At 43.0% G+C, this 20,239-nt stretch overlaps 3 protein-coding genes across 3 annotated transcripts in view; 1 reads left to right on the top strand and 2 right to left on the bottom strand.

Annotated features, from left to right (window-relative positions):
• Positions 1–20,239, bottom strand: part of LOC141117680 (TBC1 domain family member 14-like) — a 234,523-nt gene that overhangs the window by 143,168 nt on the left and 71,116 nt on the right. The window lies entirely within an intron of this gene.
• Positions 1,128–3,822, bottom strand: CFAP184 (cilia and flagella associated protein 184). The gene has a single exon (XM_073610592.1). It carries the CDS (start codon positions 3,313–3,315, stop codon positions 1,366–1,368), a length of 1,950 nt encoding a protein of 649 aa, XP_073466693.1. The 5' UTR covers positions 3,316–3,822; the 3' UTR covers positions 1,128–1,365.
• Positions 3,560–19,357, top strand: TADA2B (transcriptional adaptor 2B). Its single transcript, XM_073610671.1, has 2 exons — positions 3,560–3,861; positions 17,186–19,357. The coding sequence occupies exons 1-2, from the start codon at positions 3,592–3,594 to the stop codon at positions 18,176–18,178; spliced, it is 1,263 nt and encodes a 420-aa protein (XP_073466772.1). The 5' UTR covers positions 3,560–3,591; the 3' UTR covers positions 18,179–19,357.

Below are 20,239 nucleotides of genomic sequence, written 5' to 3'. Positions count from 1 at the left end.
TTCTTTAGTTTTGGATAGAGGGGAGAGGGATTAGAACACCTGTCAGCTTTTATTACTGTTTGGGAGATTAAAGTGTAAAGCTGTTGTACAGTCTCTGCATTTCCCCCATCCCCCTCTTCCTATCCCTTCTGTAGTCTGTGAGAGAGCCAATCTCCTCTCGGGCCTGTGTAGAACTATTCCCTGATGCTATTCCAGTGCTTGTAAAGTAAAGAAACGTGTATTAATGACTTTGATTCTCTCTGTTTTAGGTCCCTGTTCAGTACAGTGTGTGTGTTTTCCTAATATTATAATTCTAAATCCCTTGTTTGCTGAGCCCTGCTGTCCTGTCATGTGACCTCCCTCTGCTTCCCTTCCTGATCTAAGAGAACACAGTGGGAGGGGCTGAGATTCCCCTATGATGAATACAAGCTAGTAGAGGGAGGTCACATGCCTGCACAGCAGGGCTCTGCAAAGAAGGTATTTAGCATTATAATATTAGGAAAACATACACTGTACTGAACAGGGACCCTAAAACTGAGAGGATCAAAGTCATTAATTCATGTTTGTCTACTTTACAAGCACTGGAGGGAGCAGCATCAGGGAATAGATCTACACAGGCCCGAGAGGAGATTGGCTCTCTCACAGACTACAGAAGGGATAGGGGAAATAGGTGGATGACGGAGGCATGTAAACTGACCACGCTATCGGAGATCAGCAGCCATGATAAATGTGGTCAGTTTACAGAGGGGAAGACAGGAACAGGCAGGATCATCCAGGTATTGTACAACTTGGAAAGGGAGAATAGAAATGGCAAAACCACTGTGCTAAGTGAGAGGGTTAAAGTGATTGTATGTTAAAAAAAAAAAATGCTTCTGTCCCTTTAAGGCATGAGATATGGGCTAAGGGTTACAATCACTCTATATTTGTCCTGTTTACCATTATCATTAAAAATGAAAGTAAAAGAAAATCCCATATTTTCGGTTATCTCCAGAAAAGTAATAGAGGTGAAATCTTCTGATGGAGACTCTAGTTCTGGTGACCTGGGGGTCCCCAAGGGATTTCCCTAATTTGCAGGGATTCCCCTTACTTCCTGTTTGGCTATGGGGCAGTAAGTGAAGGGAAATATCTACAATGGGACATAGATGGTGAAAACATAAAAAAAAACGACAAGGGGTTATAACTCTCCCTTACTCTATCCAAAATGAAAAAAAAAAAAAAAAGAAAAGGTGTAGCCTATAGTTCTACTTTAATAAAGAGATTTTTGTATACTGACAGATTATTTGTAATCTATGATGGTACCCATAAAATTCTCTCTCACCCTTTTACATGCTTTGGACTTGATAGGATGAAGGTACCTCTTCATTGTGCTGAACTCACATTGGAATATTAACTTTCTATAACCAACTTGGAGTCTTCTATTTTTTTCATCACTCCCTTGCTGGACAGGGTTAGCTCAGCATAACGACGCTTCAGGTCCTCCAGTTTCTGGCGAAGCTCCTCGGTGGCATCGACCTTCTCCTCAAAGTCTCTAAGTAAAGTCTTGTTACCAAGCAGCCCACATTTTTGTTTCAGATTCAGGTTGTCCATCCTCAGGCTGTCTCTGGCCTGCTTCGTTCTAGTTAATATGTCTCTCTTGTGAGCCACCAGGGCCTCGATTTCCATCAGCCTGTCCTTCTGTTCTTGGTTTTCGATCTGCACAAACTGCAGCTTTTCTTTCAAGTGAGTTAGTACTTGCACGGTGTTGGTAATCTTTTTTCTTAGTTTGAGGAGCTCCTCGTTTCTCTCCTCGATCTTCTCGTTGTAGGTCTGGTTTTCGATTTTAAGCTGCTCGAAGTCGATGAGGTGCAAACCTTCAGCTAGCTCCTCTTTGGAGCGCAAGGTGAACTCGTGGTGATTTATCTGGTTCTTGAGTTTGATGTTCTCCAGACGGACCTGTATTACTTCCTTCTCCTTGCGCTCTTCCTTGGCTTGGAGCTGTACTATTTCTTGAGAAAAAGAAGATGCGGCGTGTTTCCCAGCACCTCGGTTAACGACATATAAAGCGACCTTCTTCTTCTGCTCTTGGAAAGCAGCCCACTCCTTGTCCACTTGACTTACGACTTCCTGACACCGGACCCTTAGCTCTTCAATCTGCTGCTCATGCAGGACTGCGTCTTCTTTGAACTTCTTCCTCATCTCCTCCAGTGTGGCCAGGTACTTCAGGTAGCGCTGTTCTTGGTCGGAGACATGCTTCTCGATCTCTGGCCGGGTGTCTTCTCCTTTCTTTCGGCGGAAGTACTCGTAGAGTTTATGTTGGAAGTGAGAGTTCTGCTGCTGCACCTTCTCCTTTTCTGTAAGCAGTGCATGGTACTGTTGGATAAGAGCTTCTCTGACCTCTTCATCTTCATATGGGTCATCTGAACCTTCTTGGGGCGTAGTGTCTTCCTCCTCTTGTGGTTTAGGTTCTTCATTCTCCCAAGCTTCTTGGGCGTCTTCCTGCTCCTCAGGGGGCTCACTAGGCATTTCTTCAAATCTAGCTGAGCCTGGACCCTCAAGGTTGGCACCATCAGTCACTTTCAGCTCCTCCTCCTCTGCAGTTGTATCAAGGTTAGCAATGTCCAGTTCTTCCTTCTGGTCTTCCGATGAGGTATTCTCCTGATCAGCGCCAGTCCTTCCCTCCTCAACTCCCATTGACTCGCTGGTGCCAGGTTCTCTTTCCAACTCTGGATCAACACCACCAGGCTCTCCGGTAGGCACGTCAGTGGCGTCACCCTCCCGATTGGAGGTCTGTTCTCCATCGGTCTTAGGCTCTCCGGCAGACACATCAATGGTGTCACCTTGTTCATTGGAGGTGTCAGGCTCTCCGGCATTCATTTCAGCGGTGTCACCCTCCTGACTGGTGGTGTCAGGCTCTCCGGCAGTCATATCAACTGAGCCACTCTCTCTATTGGTGGTGCCAGGCTCCCCGGCAGTCATTTCAGCAGTGTCACCCTCCTGATTGGTGGTGCCAGGCTCCCCGGCAGTCATTTCAGCGGTGTCACCCTCCTGATTGGTGGTGCCAGGCTCCCCGGCAGTCATTTCAGCGGTGTCACCCTCCTGATTGGTGGTGCCAGGCTCCCCGGCAGTCATTTCAGCGGTGTCACCCTCCTGATTGGTGGTGCCAGGCTCCCCGGCAGGCTCCTGATTGGTGGAATCAGCAATGTCAGGCTGTCTTGGAGTCTCCTCACTGGTGTCATGTCCTCTGTCAGACTCTTGCCCACTGGTACCTGGCTCTCTGCTCACCTCCTGACTGGTACCAGCCGGTGTCCCGTCTCTCTCACCGTTCTCCTCTCCGGTACCGGACTCTGGGGTCTGCATGGTTTTCCCTCAAGCACACACCGTATGTAGCTAGGCGTCTGTGGGGTTTCCATGGAGACGGCGGGCGTGGCCAAAGCCCGGCAGTAGCAAAGCCTACGACTGACGTCACCCCGCCTCTCCTCCAATCGCACGGCAGCCGCGCGAATCCGACCTATCGTACACCAGGACGGGGCGCGCTCCCGCCGCGGGGCGCATGCGCAACCGAGGGCGCGCTGGGCGGGGCTTCGTGGGGGGAATCGAGCTTCCCAACAACAGCAGCAGCTCCAGCGGCCTAAAATGGCGGACCTGGGGAAGAAGTACTGCGTCTACTGCCTGGCCGACGTGACCAATCTGCGCCTCCGCTGCACGGAATGCCAGGACATCGAGCTGTGCACCGAGTGCTTCTCGGCGGGCGCGGAGATCGGCAACCACCGGCGGTGGCACGGCTATCAGCTGGTGGACGGCGGCCGCTTCACGCTATGGGGCCCCGAGGCGGAGGGGGGCTGGACGAGCAGGGAAGAGCAGCTGCTGCTCGATGCCATCGAACAGTTCGGCTTCGGCAATTGGGTGAGCTCGGTGATATGAGGGGGGCTGCAATTCCCAGCATGCCTTGCGGTTGGAGGAGGGGCTGAGTCTTGAAATAAGAATTCTGTGCAGCCTGAGGCTACAGAATGAATGGGAACCCCCAAATATCAGATATAAAAGCCGGGGCCCTGGAGAATATAACGTGCATGTGGTGATTTTTATTTTATGTCACAAAATATTTGTGCAGTCATTTCTCAAGTGCAAAAATACATTTTATATCAACTTTTAGTGCAAACAAACCTGATAGACAGCGGTGTGTGCGGACTATTAGGGGTGTGCACCCCAAACATCAAACTCGTGGACCGTGTCAGTAGGGCAGCGATTGGCGGCAGATTTTTTTTTTTTTATTATTTTTTTTTTTTTTTTACAGTATTTATTTTTTTATTTACTTTAAACGGCTCTTATGTGACTGAAGGGGCTGAAGACAGAGATTCCCCGGTCCCATTTCTCTGCAGCCTCAGCTGTACAACGAATGAATGTGAAGTGCTCAGCACTGAGCGGCCTCCTGTCCATTCACAAACTGAAGCATAATAATCAGTTTACTAGGCTTTGGCCATGAATGAACACAGTGAGGGATCTCTACCAATCGCTCACTGTGCTCATACAGAAAAGGAAGTGACCGGTAAATGACCCGGCATCAGGGGGAATCTACGCCGAACGGGGGGGGGAGTGCCCAGGCACCCCCCCCCCTGCACCCGCCTATAATAATAGAAACTGTGTAAAAGATGATGTGTAGAGTAAAACGATACCAAACCTGTCCAGATTTAAAAGTGAGCACGTCATGGAAAAACTACGGTACCTAAAATGTGTCCATAGGTAACGCTTTAAAAGCCTTTACAGGGTGTCAGTGTAGAGTTCATTGTGAAGTATGGCGCTACAAGTATTGCTCTCCAACGTCCACGGCGGTGCCTCACGTGTGGTGTGACCACTCTTTACTTATGTGTGCGTTTGCATTTGTGGACGGGGGTGCTTTTAACCACTTGCCTTCCAGAAGCTTTTATTTCCTTCATGATCACACCGTTTTTTTGCTGTTTGGCACTGCGCTACTTAGGGCTGGGGAAAAAATCGATTGAAATCTTGAATCGAGTTGAGAGGTCAAAATTTAAGCAAATCGATTTTTTTTTTTTTTTTTTTTTTTTTTTTTTTTTTTTTTTTTTTTTTTTTTTTTACTGCGCTGGTCCTGAGGAGTTGCGGGCAGGAGTTTTTAGGTGAGGCCGCGGCTTTGACCTAGTCTGCGTGACTGGATGCCACGGACTAGGCTGAAGCCGAGGCTTCACCTAAAAACTCCTGCCTGCAGCTCCTCAGGACCGGCACGGGGTCCAAAAAAAAAATTTTTTAAATTTGAATCGTGAATCAAGGTGTGTGTGTGTGTGTGTGTGTGTGTGTGTGTGTGTGTGTTTTTTTTTGTTTTTTTTTTTAAGAAAATTGCAGATTAGGAAAATCTCCCAGCCCTAGCGCTACTTTAACCACTTTAATACCCGGCCATAGTAAAATGACGTCCACTACTTCTAGGGGGGATATCTGAATGATGCCTGCAGCTAGACGCATCATCCAGTGATTCCGTGCACAATAAGAACGATCATAGTGACAGTTCCGCCGATTGATCGTTCTTGTAGGCCCCTCCCGCCGCCATCCAGTGCTTCTCTGGGCTCTCCCGTGCCATCGGGGGCCCGGAGAAAAAAAATCGGCCGGTGCCAGAGGAGGACGATAGAGATTTCTGGTGACCAGTTGGTCACCAGTCATCTCTATGACCATCGGAGGCCCGGGCGCGACGTACCCGGAAACAAACGAAGCCGCGATCGCGGCTGTCAGCACGAGATCGGTGATTTTTTTTTTTTTTTTTTTTTTTTTTTTTTTTTCCCGATCTGATGCTTTCCAGCCTCGAGGAGAGATGTGGGGTCTTATTGACCCCACATCTCTCCATAAAGAGGACCTGTCACATAGATTCCTATTACAAGGGATGTTTACATTCCTTGTAATAGGAATAAAAGTGATCAAAAAAAAAAAAGTGTAAAAATAAAAAAGATAAAGTAAAACGCCCCTGTCCCCGGTAGCTCGCACTCAGAAGCGAACGCACACGTAAGTCCCGCCCACATATGTAAATTCCGCTCAAACCACACGTGAGGTATCGCCGCGTGCGTTAGAGCGTGTGCAACAATTCTAGCACTAGACCTCTTGTAACTCTAAACTGGTAACCTGTAAAAAATTTTCAAGCATCACCTATGGAGATTTTTAAGTAAGTTTGGCGCCATTCCATAATTGTGCGCAATTTTAAAGTGTGACATGTTAGGTATCTATTTACTCGGCGTAACATCATCTTTCACATTATAGAAAAAAATTGGGCTAACTTTTACTGTTTTTTGTTATTTTTTAATTCATGAAACGTTTTTTTTTTTTTTTAATAAAAAAGGCGTTTAAAAAATGATTGCGCAAATACCGTGTGAGATAAAAAGTTGCAATGACCGCCATTTTATTCCCTAGGGTGTCTGCTAAAAAAAAAAGCGGACCTTCTGTCATTTTTTTTTTCAATTTTCCATCTATTAAATTTTCTGCTTTTTTTTTTTTTTTTTTTTTTTTTTTTTTTTTTTTTCCCAAAAGATTTTTATTGAATTTTCCACAATAACAGAGGCACAAATAACAGGGTTACGGAGTACCAGATTAAATGAAACGAGCTTGTACTAAAAGCAGTCATGAATTACATGTACATTGTAAGAATTCAACCTTGTCACTATTGCACTGAAAGCGTTATTAATAGAGTTAATTCATCCAGATGGACAGCTGTAATTTTATATGGGGAAGATTGTAAATGGGTTAGAACCCATGCTCTCCGAAGTATCTATGATGCCGAGGACATCGTTTACTCTATAAAACTTCTGTAAATTTAAAGGGAAGAACGTGCCGTGTAGAGACAAAGCTCAGCAGGCCAGTCCCTAGCCCGCTCACCCCTAAAGGGAACTATCTGTGAGCGGTTGGGGGCCAAAGAAATGCATAAGGTATTCAGCTCATAGGTGGTTCGTCTATGGTCAGGTAATGGCCCCTTTGTATTGGCTCACTTCCCAGAGTTGGGTAGTTTCTGATAGGACTGTTGCAGGCCGTGGTGGTGTAATACCATGTGTAGGCTGGTTGGTGAGGAACCCAAACTGGGTAATTCAGTTTGGTATATCTGGTTGGCAAATGGGTAAGTGTGACGGGGAAAGAAAGGGATACAGGGGTGATGGAATTCTTATGTAACACAATAGTGTTCTGATTATCCTTCCATACCTGAAGGTTCAAGTAGTGGTATGGGGGCTTGAAGAGCCTGAGGATTGTCTATAATGGATCCAACAGGCCCAAGTGTTGTGAAATTTAGTGGGGTTTTGTTTGGCTTGGTGAATGAGATTCTCCATGTCAGCCGTCTTGTCTACTCGGTTGATCCATGCGGAGACTGTAGGCGGGTCGGTATTTCTCCAGTGAACCGGTATACACTGGGTGGCAGCATTGATAAGGTGAGGGATTTTCTGTATGACGACATCGATAGGGAAGTATGGTGGAGTAAGTATTGTGCTGGGGTAAAGTCTGAGGTGTAGGTTGTGATTTTAATGATCAGTTCATGGATTTCCTTCCAGAAAGGTTGTACTAGCGGCCAGTCCCACCAAATATGGAGTAATGAGCGGCGTTGCATCTCCAGCAGAGCGGGGGAATGTTGGGGAAATATTTGTGTATCTTATCAGGTGTCCTGTACCATCTGGAGTCTAGTTTGTACCTGTTTTCCTGTGCAGATATATTGATGGACCTTGTGTGTGTGTATTCGTATATGCGTTCCCACCCAGTCTTCTTTTGGTAAGGTCCGTGGCTAGTTCAGTCTCCCACTGTCGGTTTATCTTGGTGTTTGGGTTGTTGTCAGAAAACAGTAACGCATATATTGCTGAGATTAGGTGTCTCTGGGGTTCCGAGCTGTTGCATATATGTTCGAAGGGGGTGAGATCCCTGCACTATTGGTCGAGTGGTTGTGTATTTTGAAACAAATGTCTGATCTGAAGATATTTAAAAAGGGGTATGTTAAGCTCTGGGAGAGCTGAAGAAATTGCTGAGTAGGGGAGAAGTGCCCCATTTTGAAAGGATCGTTGGGCTCTAATCTGTGGGTCAGAGGGGGAATCTCGTGTCATGTGTATGAAGACCTGGCTGGAGGTCAGGATTTTGGGTCATGGGTCCGGGAGAAGGAGTCATATTGAGCGTTTTGCACGCTAGTCTAAAGTTGAGTAAAGTGGGGCCTATAAGCGGGTGGGCAGAGTACTCTTTAGGTATAGATTTCAGGGCAATCCAGGGACGGTGACACTGGTGTCTGAGCAATAGCATTTTCAGTTTGGATCCAATCTTTGTGAATTGAGTGTACATGCCAGTTAGCAGTTCTCGTGAGCTGGCTTACCCAGTAATATTTGTGCATATCCGGGAGGCCTATGACCATATGAAGGTTCTGCACATTCTGCCCTTGTTGTTTTAACTTTGGATAGTAAAACATTTTTTTTTTCTGCCAGTAAATACCTTATACAGCCCACTTCCTGTTTCTTGTCTGGTCATTAGCCTAGGATTATTCTCTCTCTCTCTCTCTCTCTCTCTCTCTCTCTCTCTCTCTCTCTCTCTCTCTCTCTCTCTCTCTCTCTCTCTCTCTCTCTCTCTCTCTCTCTCTCTCTCTCTCTCTCTCTCTCTCTCTCTCTCTCTCTCTCTCTCTCTCTCTCTCTCTCATATATCGCTGTTCTGTCACTATAGAGGGCATGGTTCCTGTAAAGCAGAAACGCTGATCCATGCCTCCCCCACTACACTAAATCACAGGCTAGGCACAAAGTTAACCGTTTGATCACTCCTGATGTTAACCCCTTCCCAGCCAGTGTCATTAGTACAGTGACAGTGCATATTTTTAGCACTGGTCCCCAAAAAGTGTCAGTGTCAGATTTGTCCACTGCATTATCACAGTCACGCTATAAGTCGCTGGTCGCCGCCATTTCCAGCAAAAAATAAAATATCCCAGAGTTTGTAGACTCTCTAACTTTTGTGAAAACCAATCAATGTAAGCTTATTGGGATTTATTTTTTTACAAAAAATATGTAGCAGAATATATATTGGTGTAAATTGATGAAGAAATTTAATTTTAAATTTTGTTTTTTATTAGATGTGTTTTTATAGCAGAAAGTAAAAAATGTTTTTCCTTTAAAACTGTCGCTTTTTTGTTAATAGCGCAAAAAATAAAAAATGCAGAGGCAATCAAATACCACCAAAAGAAAGCTCTATTTGTGGGGACAAGCATTTTATTTGGGTACAGTGTCGCACGACCGCACAATTGTCAGATAAAGTAACGCCGTGCCGTATCGCAAAAAAAATGACCTGGCCACAAAATCTTCCAGGGGTCAAGACTGCACTGTCAATTGGCTCCTTGCTGATATAGCCTTTGTGGGGTTTTGTGTAGCTCTGTCGACCTGTCATGTATATCCTGGTTGTATTTTTCATCATTTGTTAATTCTGGCATCCATTGTTGCTTTTATCTATTGTTTCCATTCTAGCACATGTTTTTATTTTAAATTTTTGATACAATAAAATTCTGATAATTTTTTATACTTTTTGTTATACTTTTTTTGAGACTTCCACCCTTTAAAATCCCACTTAAGAGGAAAAATCGTCCATTGTATACGTACATGTACGTTGCTTGGCCTTCAGTAAAACTACTGTGGGCAGCCGGCAAGCAGGTACTTTTTTTTTTTTTTTTAACTTTATTTCTATCAGGGGCAGGGTATAAGACCCCTTGTGATAGCTTTGGGCAAGGGATAGGTTCCTTTTTAAAGAGATCTCTATTAGACCCCCGATGTTTCACCTGCCCTCCACAGCAGCTAACCCAGCACAGATTGTATTTGATCGGCTGTTTTTACCTGCAAAAAAAAAGTGCATTTACTTTATGTCAAAAGGTGAACTTCTCCTTTATGAATGACACCAATGTGCAAAACACATCTTCATGTATTGTGGTAACTACCGTACATGCTAACAAATGTGTTACCACAACACAACAGTGTAAAACCAGCCCTGAGGCTCAGTAACACTTTAGCGATTTGGTGCATCGCGGTAACTTGCTTTATACTAAAGTATATTTAAACCCAAGAACAAAAATAATGTATCCCAGCTTACTATTCCTCAGATGTGGTGGCAGCATTCGTTTTATTTTTTTTGCACTTTTTTTTCCTTTTATTTTTACTTAGTAATCCTGCCATTATTATTTTTATTATACAGGATTTATGTAGCGCCAACAGTTTACGCAATGCTTTACAATATAAAAGGGAGACAATACAGTTATAATACAAGAGGATTAAGAGGGCCCTGCTCAGAAGAGCTAACAATCTAATAGGGTGGGGAAGGTGGTACAAAAGGTTGTAACTGTGGGGAATGAGCTGATGAAAGTGGTAGGAGATTAGTTGGAGAAGTGATTTCCTGAAGAGATGAGTTTTCAGGGATCTCCTGAAGGTAGCAAGAGTAGGGGATAGCCGGACAGGTGGAGGTAGCTAGTTCCAGAGGATGGGAGAGGCTCTGGAGAAATCCTGGAGACGGGCATGGGAGGAGGAGACGAGAGAGCTTGAGAGTAGGAGGTCTTGAGAAGAGCGGAGAGGACGATTTGGGTGATATTTGGAGACAAGATTGGTGATGTAGCTCAGGGCAGAGTTGTGAATGACTTTGTATGTTGTGGTTGGTATTTTGAATTTAATTCGCTGGGTGATTGGGAGCCAGTGTAGGGATTGGAGTAGAGGGTTGGCAGACACTGAGCGGTTGGTAAGGTGGATGAGTCTGGCAGCAGCATTCATGATAGACTGAAGAGGGGATAGCCTATGGAGAGGCAGGCCAATAAGAAGGGAGTTGCAATAGTCAAGGGGAGAGATAACAAGGGAGTGAAGGAGGAGCTTGGTGGTTTCATTTGTTAAAAAGGGGCAAATTTTAGAGATGTTATGGAGGTGAAGTCTACGAGATTTTGACAACGATTGGATTTGGAGCTGAAAGGACAGGTCAGAGTCCAGAATTACACCTAGCAACTTATTGTGAGGGGAGGGACTGATAATATAAATATAAATAAATATATATATATATATATATATATATATATATATATATATTTTATTTTTTTTTTATGGAAATGTCGTGGAGGCATGGACAGGGGGAATATTACCAGTTAGTAATGTGAGAGGAGACTGAAGGAGTGAATTGAGGAGTAGAGAGAGATTTGGGTGTCATCAGCATAGAGATATTAGAAGCTGTGGGAGGGTTTCAAGTGACCCATGGAGGAGGTGTAGATTGAGAAGGGGTCCATGAACAGAGCCTTGGGGGACCCCTACAGAAAGAGGAAGTGGAGAAGAGACAGTTGTAGGTGACACTGAAGGAGAGCTATGAAATTTAGGAAGAGAACCAGGAAAGAGTCAAACCTTGGAGGCCAAAGGAATAACGTTTATGGAGAAGGATCGAGTGGTCAACAGTGTCAATGGCAGCAGAGGTCTAGTAGTATCATAATGGAGTAGTGGCTGTTGGTTTTAGAAGTTAGTAAATTGATAGTGAGTTTTACTAGGGCAGTTTCTGTGGAGTGCTGTGAGCAAAAGCCAGACTGTAAGGAGTCAAGAAGGTTGCTTTCAGTGAGCTAGGAGTTCAGCATCACTCTGATCCAGCCAAAAAAACTGACGCAGTGCACTGCAACTTGTGTCGGATCTGTGTTGCCTTTGTATGTTGGGGGTGGTGTTCAGAGTGAATTTTTCCACAATGGGCATACATGTGTGATTTCACATACAGTAAATGTTCCGAGTTGCTGAATCCTCTTGGCATTGGAGCAAAAGACAGCCAACTAGCATTTTCAGAATGACCTTGTTCAAAAACCTTGAATTATGCATAGTTCCACTTTTAAACAGTGAAAGATAGAAGCTGATTGGTTACCATACAACTGCTCCAGTGTTGGCATATTCCCTCCAGTGTGTTCTTTCTAATCCTGAAACCCGTGAAAGAGTGAAAAGATTATTCTTTTGTAAAAAACACACCTGGCTGTGCCAAGCAATGTCAGAGTGCTTCCTGTTGCAGGAAATGTGCGTACACATTATGGACAACTTTTCCATTCTCGTCAACTGTAAAAATAAACATGACCAAAATATTCAACTGATTCAAGCTGATTTTTTTTCCAAGTCCCTTTAACGTCATTTTTGAAAAACCTTTCATATTTTAATGCATCCAACAAAGCTCAACTCAAAACCACACGTTCCTTCAAAACAATGACTGTCTGTGGGTAAATTTTATAGAGAGAGAGCAACGTGGACTGTCGCGGTACCTCATAGAAAGTCTAAGCCCGAAGGGGCAGTGGTTGGTGAGTGTACTTTCAAAAATTGAACAACTACTCCAATATCATGCTACTTACCTCGTATTATTATTTTTCATCACTATGTATATGTAATTTTAACTGTTTTACTTTGTAGATAGTTTACTTGGATGCCTCCTAAGGAAGCGGCTTGACCACAAAACTGTCGAGGCTCATGTCCTTTAGTACTCCAAACCTGCCTTCATCCACCTATGCGGGCACTTAAAGTTGTGATTTCAACAAATACTATATTGTAACATGTCTTAATTATACTTGTGTGAATCTACTCTATATATGTAGATTTTTTTTAATGTATACTTTTGAATAAATTGATATTTTACCTATATTGTATATTTCTATGAGGTACCGTGATAGTCCACGTTGCTCTCTAATTGGACTCTAGGACTTAATTGGAGAAGTCCTGGTTATTTCCTCCAATTCCCCTTTATAAATAACTCTTGAAGGATGATGGTACCCACAAATGACACAATCTCCCCGTCTTAATGTTGTGGCATACACTTTATAATTATATGTTTGTGGGTAAAGTAAAAACGGCTCCTTTTTTATTGTGCAAAAATAGGAATGAAAGACATGTCATACACACTGAACCCATGGGGGGTCAGCAGACGCGTTTCACACTCCTGTGCTTAATCCTTGCAATGGGTAATCTGTGTCCTATGGTAATCTTAATCCACAGTGGAGGAAAAAAGTATTTGATCCCCTGCTAATTTTGTACGATTTGCCCACTGACAAAGAAATGATCAGTCTGTATATTTTAATGGTAGGTTTATTTTAACAGTGAGAGAATAATAACAAAAATATCCAGAAAAACGCATTTCAAAAAAGTTCTAAATTGATTTGCATATTAATGAGTGAAATAAGTATTTGACTCCTTCGCAAAACATGACTTGGTACTTGGTGGCAAAACCCTTGTTGGCATTCAGAGGTCAGACGTTTCTTGTAGTTGGCCACCAGGTTTGCACACATCTCGGGAGGGATTTTGTCTCACTCCTCTTTGCAGATCCTCGTTAAGTCAAGGTTTCGAGGCTGACGTTTGGTAACTTGAACCTTCAGCTCCCTCCACATATATTCTATGGGATTAAGGTCTGTAGACTGGCTAGGCCTTTAATGTGCTTCTCCAGGAGTTTAATGTGCTTCTTCTTGAGCCACTCCTTTGTTGCCCTGGCCGTGTGTTTTGGGTCATTGTCATGCTGGAATACCCCTCCACGACCCATTTTCAATACCCTGCCTGAGGGAAGGAGGTTGTCACCCAAGTTTTGATGGTACATGGCCCCGCCCATCTTCTCTTTTGATGCTGTGAAGTTGTCCTGTCCCCTTAGCAGAAAACCCCCCCCCCCCCAAGCATAATGTTTCCACTTCCATGTTTGACAGTGGGGATGGTGTTCTTGGGGTCATAGGCAGCATTCCTCCTCCTCCTCCAAACACGGCGAGTTGAGTTGATGCCAAAGAACTCCATTTTGATCTCATCTGACCAAAACACTTTCACCCGGTTCTCCTCTGAATCATTCAGATGTTCATTAGCAAACTTTAGACAGGCCTGTATATGTGCTTTCTTGAGCAGGGGGACCTTGCAGGCGCTGCAGGATTTCAGTCCTTCATGGAGTAGTGTGCTACCAATTGTTTTCTTGGTGACTATGGTCACAGCTGCCTTAAGATCATTGACAAGATTCTCCCGTGTAGTTCTGGGCTGATTCCTGATCGTTCTCATGATCATTGAAACTCCACTAGGTGAGATCTTGCATGGAGCCCCAGACCAAGGGAGACTGACGGCTATTTTATGTTTCTTCCATTTGCAAATAATCGCACCAACTGTTGTCACCCTCCCACCAAGCTGCTTGGCGATAGTCTTGTAGCCCATTCCAGCCTTGTGTAGGTCTACAATCTTGTCCCTGACATCCTTAGACAGCTCTTTGGTCTTCACCATGGTGGAGAGATTGGAATCTAATTGATTAAAAACTTTCTGTGGGCAGGTGTCTTTTTATACGGGTAACGAGTTGAGATTAGGAGCACTCCCTTTAAGAGGGCTCCTAATGTAAGCTCATTACCTGTATAGAAGACACCCGGGAGCCAGAAATCTTGCTGATAGGGGATCAAATACTTATTTCACTCATTAAAATGCAAATCAATTTATAACTTTTTTGAAATGCATTTTTCTATAGCAAGGTAAAAAAAAAAAAAAATGCCTTTTTAGAACCATTCACTTCCTGTCCAGGACTACATGTCCCATTAGGCATTGCTCCTCACACATTCACAAGTTCTCAGGCACTTGCTGACATGTATGGGCGATGTACTGAGCTCTATGTGTGCTGCACTGTATTTCCTGATGTGTAAACAAATAATGCATTCTGTATGCAGGCCAACTAATCGGCTGGCCGATTAATCGATCATGAATAGTTGACAACTTTTTTCATAATCGATTAGTTGTCGATTAATGGATTTAGTTGTTTCGGCCGTAGCATGAAGGTGAGAAAAAACCTTCAGCCTTTAGAACCGCTTTAACTTTTTTTTTTATGGGTCATTATTGTTCAAAGAGCTACCAGCCCTGAATGTCTGCTTATACCTGAAGATATGGGGATCATTTGATGCATAGCTTTTACAGGAAGTTGTCACCTTTTTGAATAGAGTTGTAGGTCAGTAGAACAGTCAGTAGAAGACGGATGATGCAGGTTAATAATGTGTCAGTTTATTGGAAAACTTTATGCAGTTTGATTTTGATTAGATGGCTTAGCAGCATCTCTTTTTATTCCTTTTTTGAAGGAGCCAACAGTTCACAAAACAGCTCTCGTTCCTGGGCTGACTTGAGGTGTTGACCTTTTGTCATGAATGGACTTCTCTATTCAGATGAAGCCATTCATAAGACAAAGACCTAGCTGGCTAGAGGTCGTCTAGTAATTGGTGAAAGCTGGAGGAGAAAACGTGGCGCTTGCTGAGAAGGTTAATCACAGCACAGTATTGACAGCTGGCTAGTAGTAAAATGTGTGACTGATGCATTCTTTCTACAGATTAAGGGGGTTTTAAATGGCCCATCTGTCTACCTGCCATGTGACCCAGAGGTGACGGCACAGATTTAGAGCTGTGGTTCTTTCTTTATTGGTAATGCTCTGGATGTCAATTTTTTTTTTTTTTTTTGATGAAGAAATGTTTAATATATGGGTGAAATTATCAGAGTATTTTTATCAGGACAGTATTCATGTTAGAGAAACTGCAGTCTTCTTACATAATTTGTAATAAAAACATATTTGCCATTCTGAAGCTTCCCTCCAACCACTTTGCATATTATTTCATATACTGTGATTCTGTACTTTCCAAATATGCTGCAGAAATCTCCCTCCACTGAGTCTGGCTGCAACCATTTTAACTGTGGGCACAGAAAAGAGAGGAAGGTCGGGTGGGACTTTACATGTATCATGTAGGGTTTTTTAAGAAATGCACAAATCATAAAGTTTTAAAAAAGAATATACAAAATTGTATTTAACATATATACATAGGATCAATAGGGAGGTAAGTACAGCGCTGCGCTAAAATCGCAAAAGAAAATATACCAAATAGCAGCTAACACACCTATAGACTCAGGTTTAGGGTTCAAAACAAAAATAAAAGTGTAGCGCTATATATATTAATCAAAAGGTCATACGTGCATACAAACAATGAATAAAACCTAATCACACCTTGTATGACCAAAGGTATGAAGTGCATAGTAAAGTGACACTGTGTAATTCAAAACAGCAGTTGAAATAAAATATAAATATTAATAACCAATTATAAAAAATAAATAATATCTGGAAAACCATAAAGGTTCGGCAGATCAACCACTCAAGTCCATATAAAAAAAATCCAAAATATAAATTGATAATAAGTTGTGAAAAAGAAAACCACCACCAAAAGTCTATGGGGGTTGTGCGTTGAAAATGGTGGAAATATAACTCCCAAGTTCACACGTAGATGAAATTTGTCACATCTGGCAGGTAAGTAGACAATGAGGGAACCACAGGTGAACAGAGGGTCTAGATAGGTGACAGGACCATCACCGGAACATCAAGAGGCTTACCGGAACTTAATGACTTGAAAAGACCTACGTCTTACAAGTCAAAAAGGCTTGTTGACCAACCGGTCTGGACAATATAACTCGTCAAGTATCCTCAGCGTGCAATAGGAAGAGGGGTATCAACACAGATATATATATATATATATATATATATATATATATATATATATATATATATATATATATATATATATATATATATATATAATATATTAATTATTTATTTTTTTGGGAGGGGGGCTTTATGGTATACTTCACAGTCCCAGAAGACTGCAGGACCAAACAAAGTGCTTTACTGCTGGTTTACCTTAGTGAAGATGCCTGTACATGAAACCAATTAAAGAATCGGCTCGGGTGAGGACATTGCTGGATCCAGGGGCAGGTAAGTGTCCTCATATTAAAAGTCAGCAGTTACAGTGTTTGTAGTTGCTGACTTTTAATTTTTTGGGGGGAGACTGGAGCTCCTCTTTAAAGATTAATTTTACAACTGACGGGTACTGTTTTTAATGCAAACATGTGGATTGACCTAAGTTATAAAAATTTCACTTTGTTAATAGTGCCAGAGGAGGAATATGCAATTAGCGGACCTCCAGCTGTTGCAAAACTACAAGTCCCATCATGCCTCTGCCTCTGGCTGTCATGCTTGTGGCTGTCAAAATCTTGCTATGCATCATGGGACTTGTAGTTCTGCAACAGCTGGAAGTCCACTAATTGCATATCCCTGATCTAGATCTTTAGTCTGCAGGAGCAGTCAAAAATTGCCGATAGTGCTGGGCTTTCTTCTTAGCCCAGCATGCACAGCTTACACTGTTTTGAAACCGAAATTTACAAAAAAGTTTTTAATATGTTTCCAAAAGATAAAAATTGTAAGTAATTTCTTTTATTCTGTTTCTTCTCAGGAGGATATGGCTGCGCATGTGGGTGCCAACCGGACTCCCCAGGAAGTGATGGAACACTATGTCAGCATGTATATACATGGAAACCTTGGGAAAGCGTGCATTCCAGACAGCATTCCCAACAGAGTAACTGATCACACCTGTCCCACTGGGGGCCCACTGTCTCCCAGTCTGACAACACCACTGCCTCCTTTAGACATCACCGTCCAAGAACAGCAGCAGCTGGGGTACATGCCTCTCCGTGATGACTACGAAATTGAGTATGACCAGGATGCTGAAACTCTCATCAGCGGCCTGTCTGTGAACTACGACGACGATGATGTGGAGGTAGAACTTAAAGAATGCTGCGTAGATATGTATGTGCGGAAATTAAAGGAGAGGCAGCGGAGGAAGAGCATAGCTCGGGAATATAACTTGGTGCCAGGCTTTTTGGGAAAAGATAAAAAGGACAAAGACAAGCCAGTGAAAAGGAAAATTTCTAAAGAGGAAAAGGAACTTCGGTCAAAACTGCGGCCGCTCTATCAGTTCATGTCCAACAAGGAGGTAGAGGACTTCTTTGAAAACATGCATAAGGAGCGAATGTTGAGGGCTAAGCTTAGAGAACTGCAAAGGTACCGGCGTAATGGCATCACCAAGATGGAGGAGTCTGCCGAGTATGAAGCGGCTCGTCACAAGCGGGAAAAGAGGAAGGAAAATAAAAACACTGCAAGCTCCAAAAGGGGCCGTGAAGATGGGAAAGATGGAGAGTTTGCTGCTATTGAAAACCTCCCTGGCTTCGAGCTGCTATCGGACAGAGAGAAAGTGCTTTGTAGCTCTCTAAACTTAAGTCCTACTCGTTACCTGACTGTCAAAACAATTATCATTAAGGACCATCTGCAAAAAAGACAGGGAATTCCCTCAAAGAGTCGCCTGCCTAGTTACTTAGATAAAGTCTTAAAGAAAAGGATTTTAAATTTCCTTACAGAAAGTGGCTGGATATCTCGAGATGCCTCTTGACATTCTTTTTTAATAATTATGAACGCCTATGTAAATAAGACTTCATACTCTATTGAGTGAACTTGTATTATATGTGCAGTTTTTTTTATTACTATTGTTATTATCGATAATATGAAGATCTTGTTTTCCCGCTTTGAAGGCGTTTTCTCTGAGAGGGGGTAAAAAAACCTGGTGTGTTGCGTTTTAACAAATTTTTAAATTGTATGACATGAAATATACGTTCTGATGCTTTGGACAATGTTTCTGGTGTGTGCTGTAGAAGTGAAGAAATAGGAAAATAAGGGTGTTGGCTTTAGCAGTCAATTGCGTTCCAGGTTGATCAATAGCTCACATTGTCTTGAGATAAGCAGAGGTCTGGTTGGTTGATGAGTCTCTTCCAGTTCTCTCTTCTTAAACTTACTGAATAAGCCCAGCTTAGTGATCAGACTAGGTAGAGTTGGGTGAAAGACAATTGTGACCAATAAGTGTTCACAGGTTATGGGAAAAAAAAGCTGGCCACACGCGTGATTGTACAATCTGATAGTTAAGGTAGGCCATTGGACTACTTAGCTTTTGCCAATTCATAACGTGGACCTGAACTCTAAAAGTAATATGCTATCCTAATAGGGAATATCTAGAAATTTTGTGCTTAAGCGGTATCCTGAAAAATTTACTTTTTACATGTCCTGTGCCTTATAGTGGTATACCTGAAGTGTGAATTTATCTAAGGCACTGCTGTTCTCGCTTGATTTCATCTGAGAATTGGTGATATCAATAGTGTGCTTCTCTCTTTGCTGGAGAGGAAACCTATACCTGAGCACCTGTAGTGCAAGGATCTCCTTCCTGCATTCTGTGCTTTCTGCACCTCTCCTGCTGCTTCTGGAATATTGCCCCTCCGGTCATCGGGGAAGGTGGGGATGGACTTCAGATTTGACACAAGGCAACAGACTTGCCTCTACAAAGATAGAAGTCCCTGTATATAGGCACAGTGTGGAACAAGGCAAGGTAAGTTGGCAATAGGTAAAGAATTGGCTGCAAGAAAGCCACAGGTTATACTGGTAACTAGTCCTTTGCCCCCTCCTTTTCTCTTTTGCCACAGCCTGTGTTCTATCAGATTAGCAAACCTATCAGATCAGCGAATGGAAGTGACTTTCTGACAGCTGCGATTGCGTTCCACCGTTATCAGGTTTGCTAATCAGACAGAACACCTGCAGTCAGAAGGCAGCAGCAGACAGCTTACTACACCCAGCTAGATCTTGAATTTCAGAGTAATTTTAGTAATAAAGTGAGCATATATAAATATAGTATTCTGACATCTGCGATGCTGTTTTGATGTTAACATTTGAAAGAAGCTGGGTGCCAGCAATAGGAAGGTGGCGGAGGCCATGTTGGTACACCCCGCATTACTCTGCGCTAAACCTTTTATGCTTTCAAAATTAAACAGCATCACAGATGTCAATATACTATATTTATATACGTTCACTATTGCTAAAATTTTTTCAGAAATTCAAGCCGTAGCTGGGTGTAGTAAGATGTCCAGTGCCTTCTGACTGCAGGTGTTCTGTCAGATTAGCGAAGCCGTGGAACGCATGCGAAGCTGACAAAACATTACTTTAGTTCGCTGATCTGATAGAACACCTGCACAGTACGATTCATGTTTGAGGCTAGCTTAAAGCAGAACTATACCCTACTGTCCTTTTTCAGCCAAGGAAGCTGCCATCTTGGCCTCTGATCTTCAACTGCCATGATGCTGTACATGTTGATCAGTTATGACTCCAGTCATTTGATGGTTTGGCTGGGAGTTCAACCAATGTGACCGTTGCATTCCTGACACATGCTGGGAATGGAACTGTTTTTATGAAACTGTTAAATCGGTGGGTTTAGTCCCGCTTTAAAGCTGCCCAGGCAAGTCAGATTTTTTTTTTTTATCTGATCGGCAAATCAACAGAATACACCAACAAGTGTGAGGGTTTACCCAATCTATTCAAATTATATCCTAGACTGTCGGTCAGATGAATACATACAGTCTAGGTTGAGTTTACCTGTGGTGCAGCTTCGCATAGAAACCAATCAGCTTCCAGT

This window comes from Aquarana catesbeiana, linkage group LG01 (genome assembly GCF_042186555.1).
Source record: "Aquarana catesbeiana isolate 2022-GZ linkage group LG01, ASM4218655v1, whole genome shotgun sequence".
NCBI classification, from domain to species: Eukaryota; Metazoa; Chordata; class Amphibia; order Anura; family Ranidae; genus Aquarana; species Aquarana catesbeiana.
This window is presented reverse-complemented; position numbering and strand designations above follow the sequence as displayed.

Excerpts from the sequence above, each read along its gene's own strand:
- CFAP184 (XM_073610592.1), bottom strand. The coding sequence starts at position 3,315 with ATGCAGACCCCAGAGTCCGGTACCGGAGAGGAGAACGGTGAGAGAGAC.
- TADA2B (XM_073610671.1), top strand. The coding sequence starts at position 3,592 with ATGGCGGACCTGGGGAAGAAGTACTGCGTCTACTGCCTGGCCGACGTG. Across the intron at positions 3,862-17,185 it reads AGTTCGGCTTCGGCAATTGG|GAGGATATGGCTGCGCATGT; the intron begins GTGAGCTCGGTG and ends GTTTCTTCTCAG.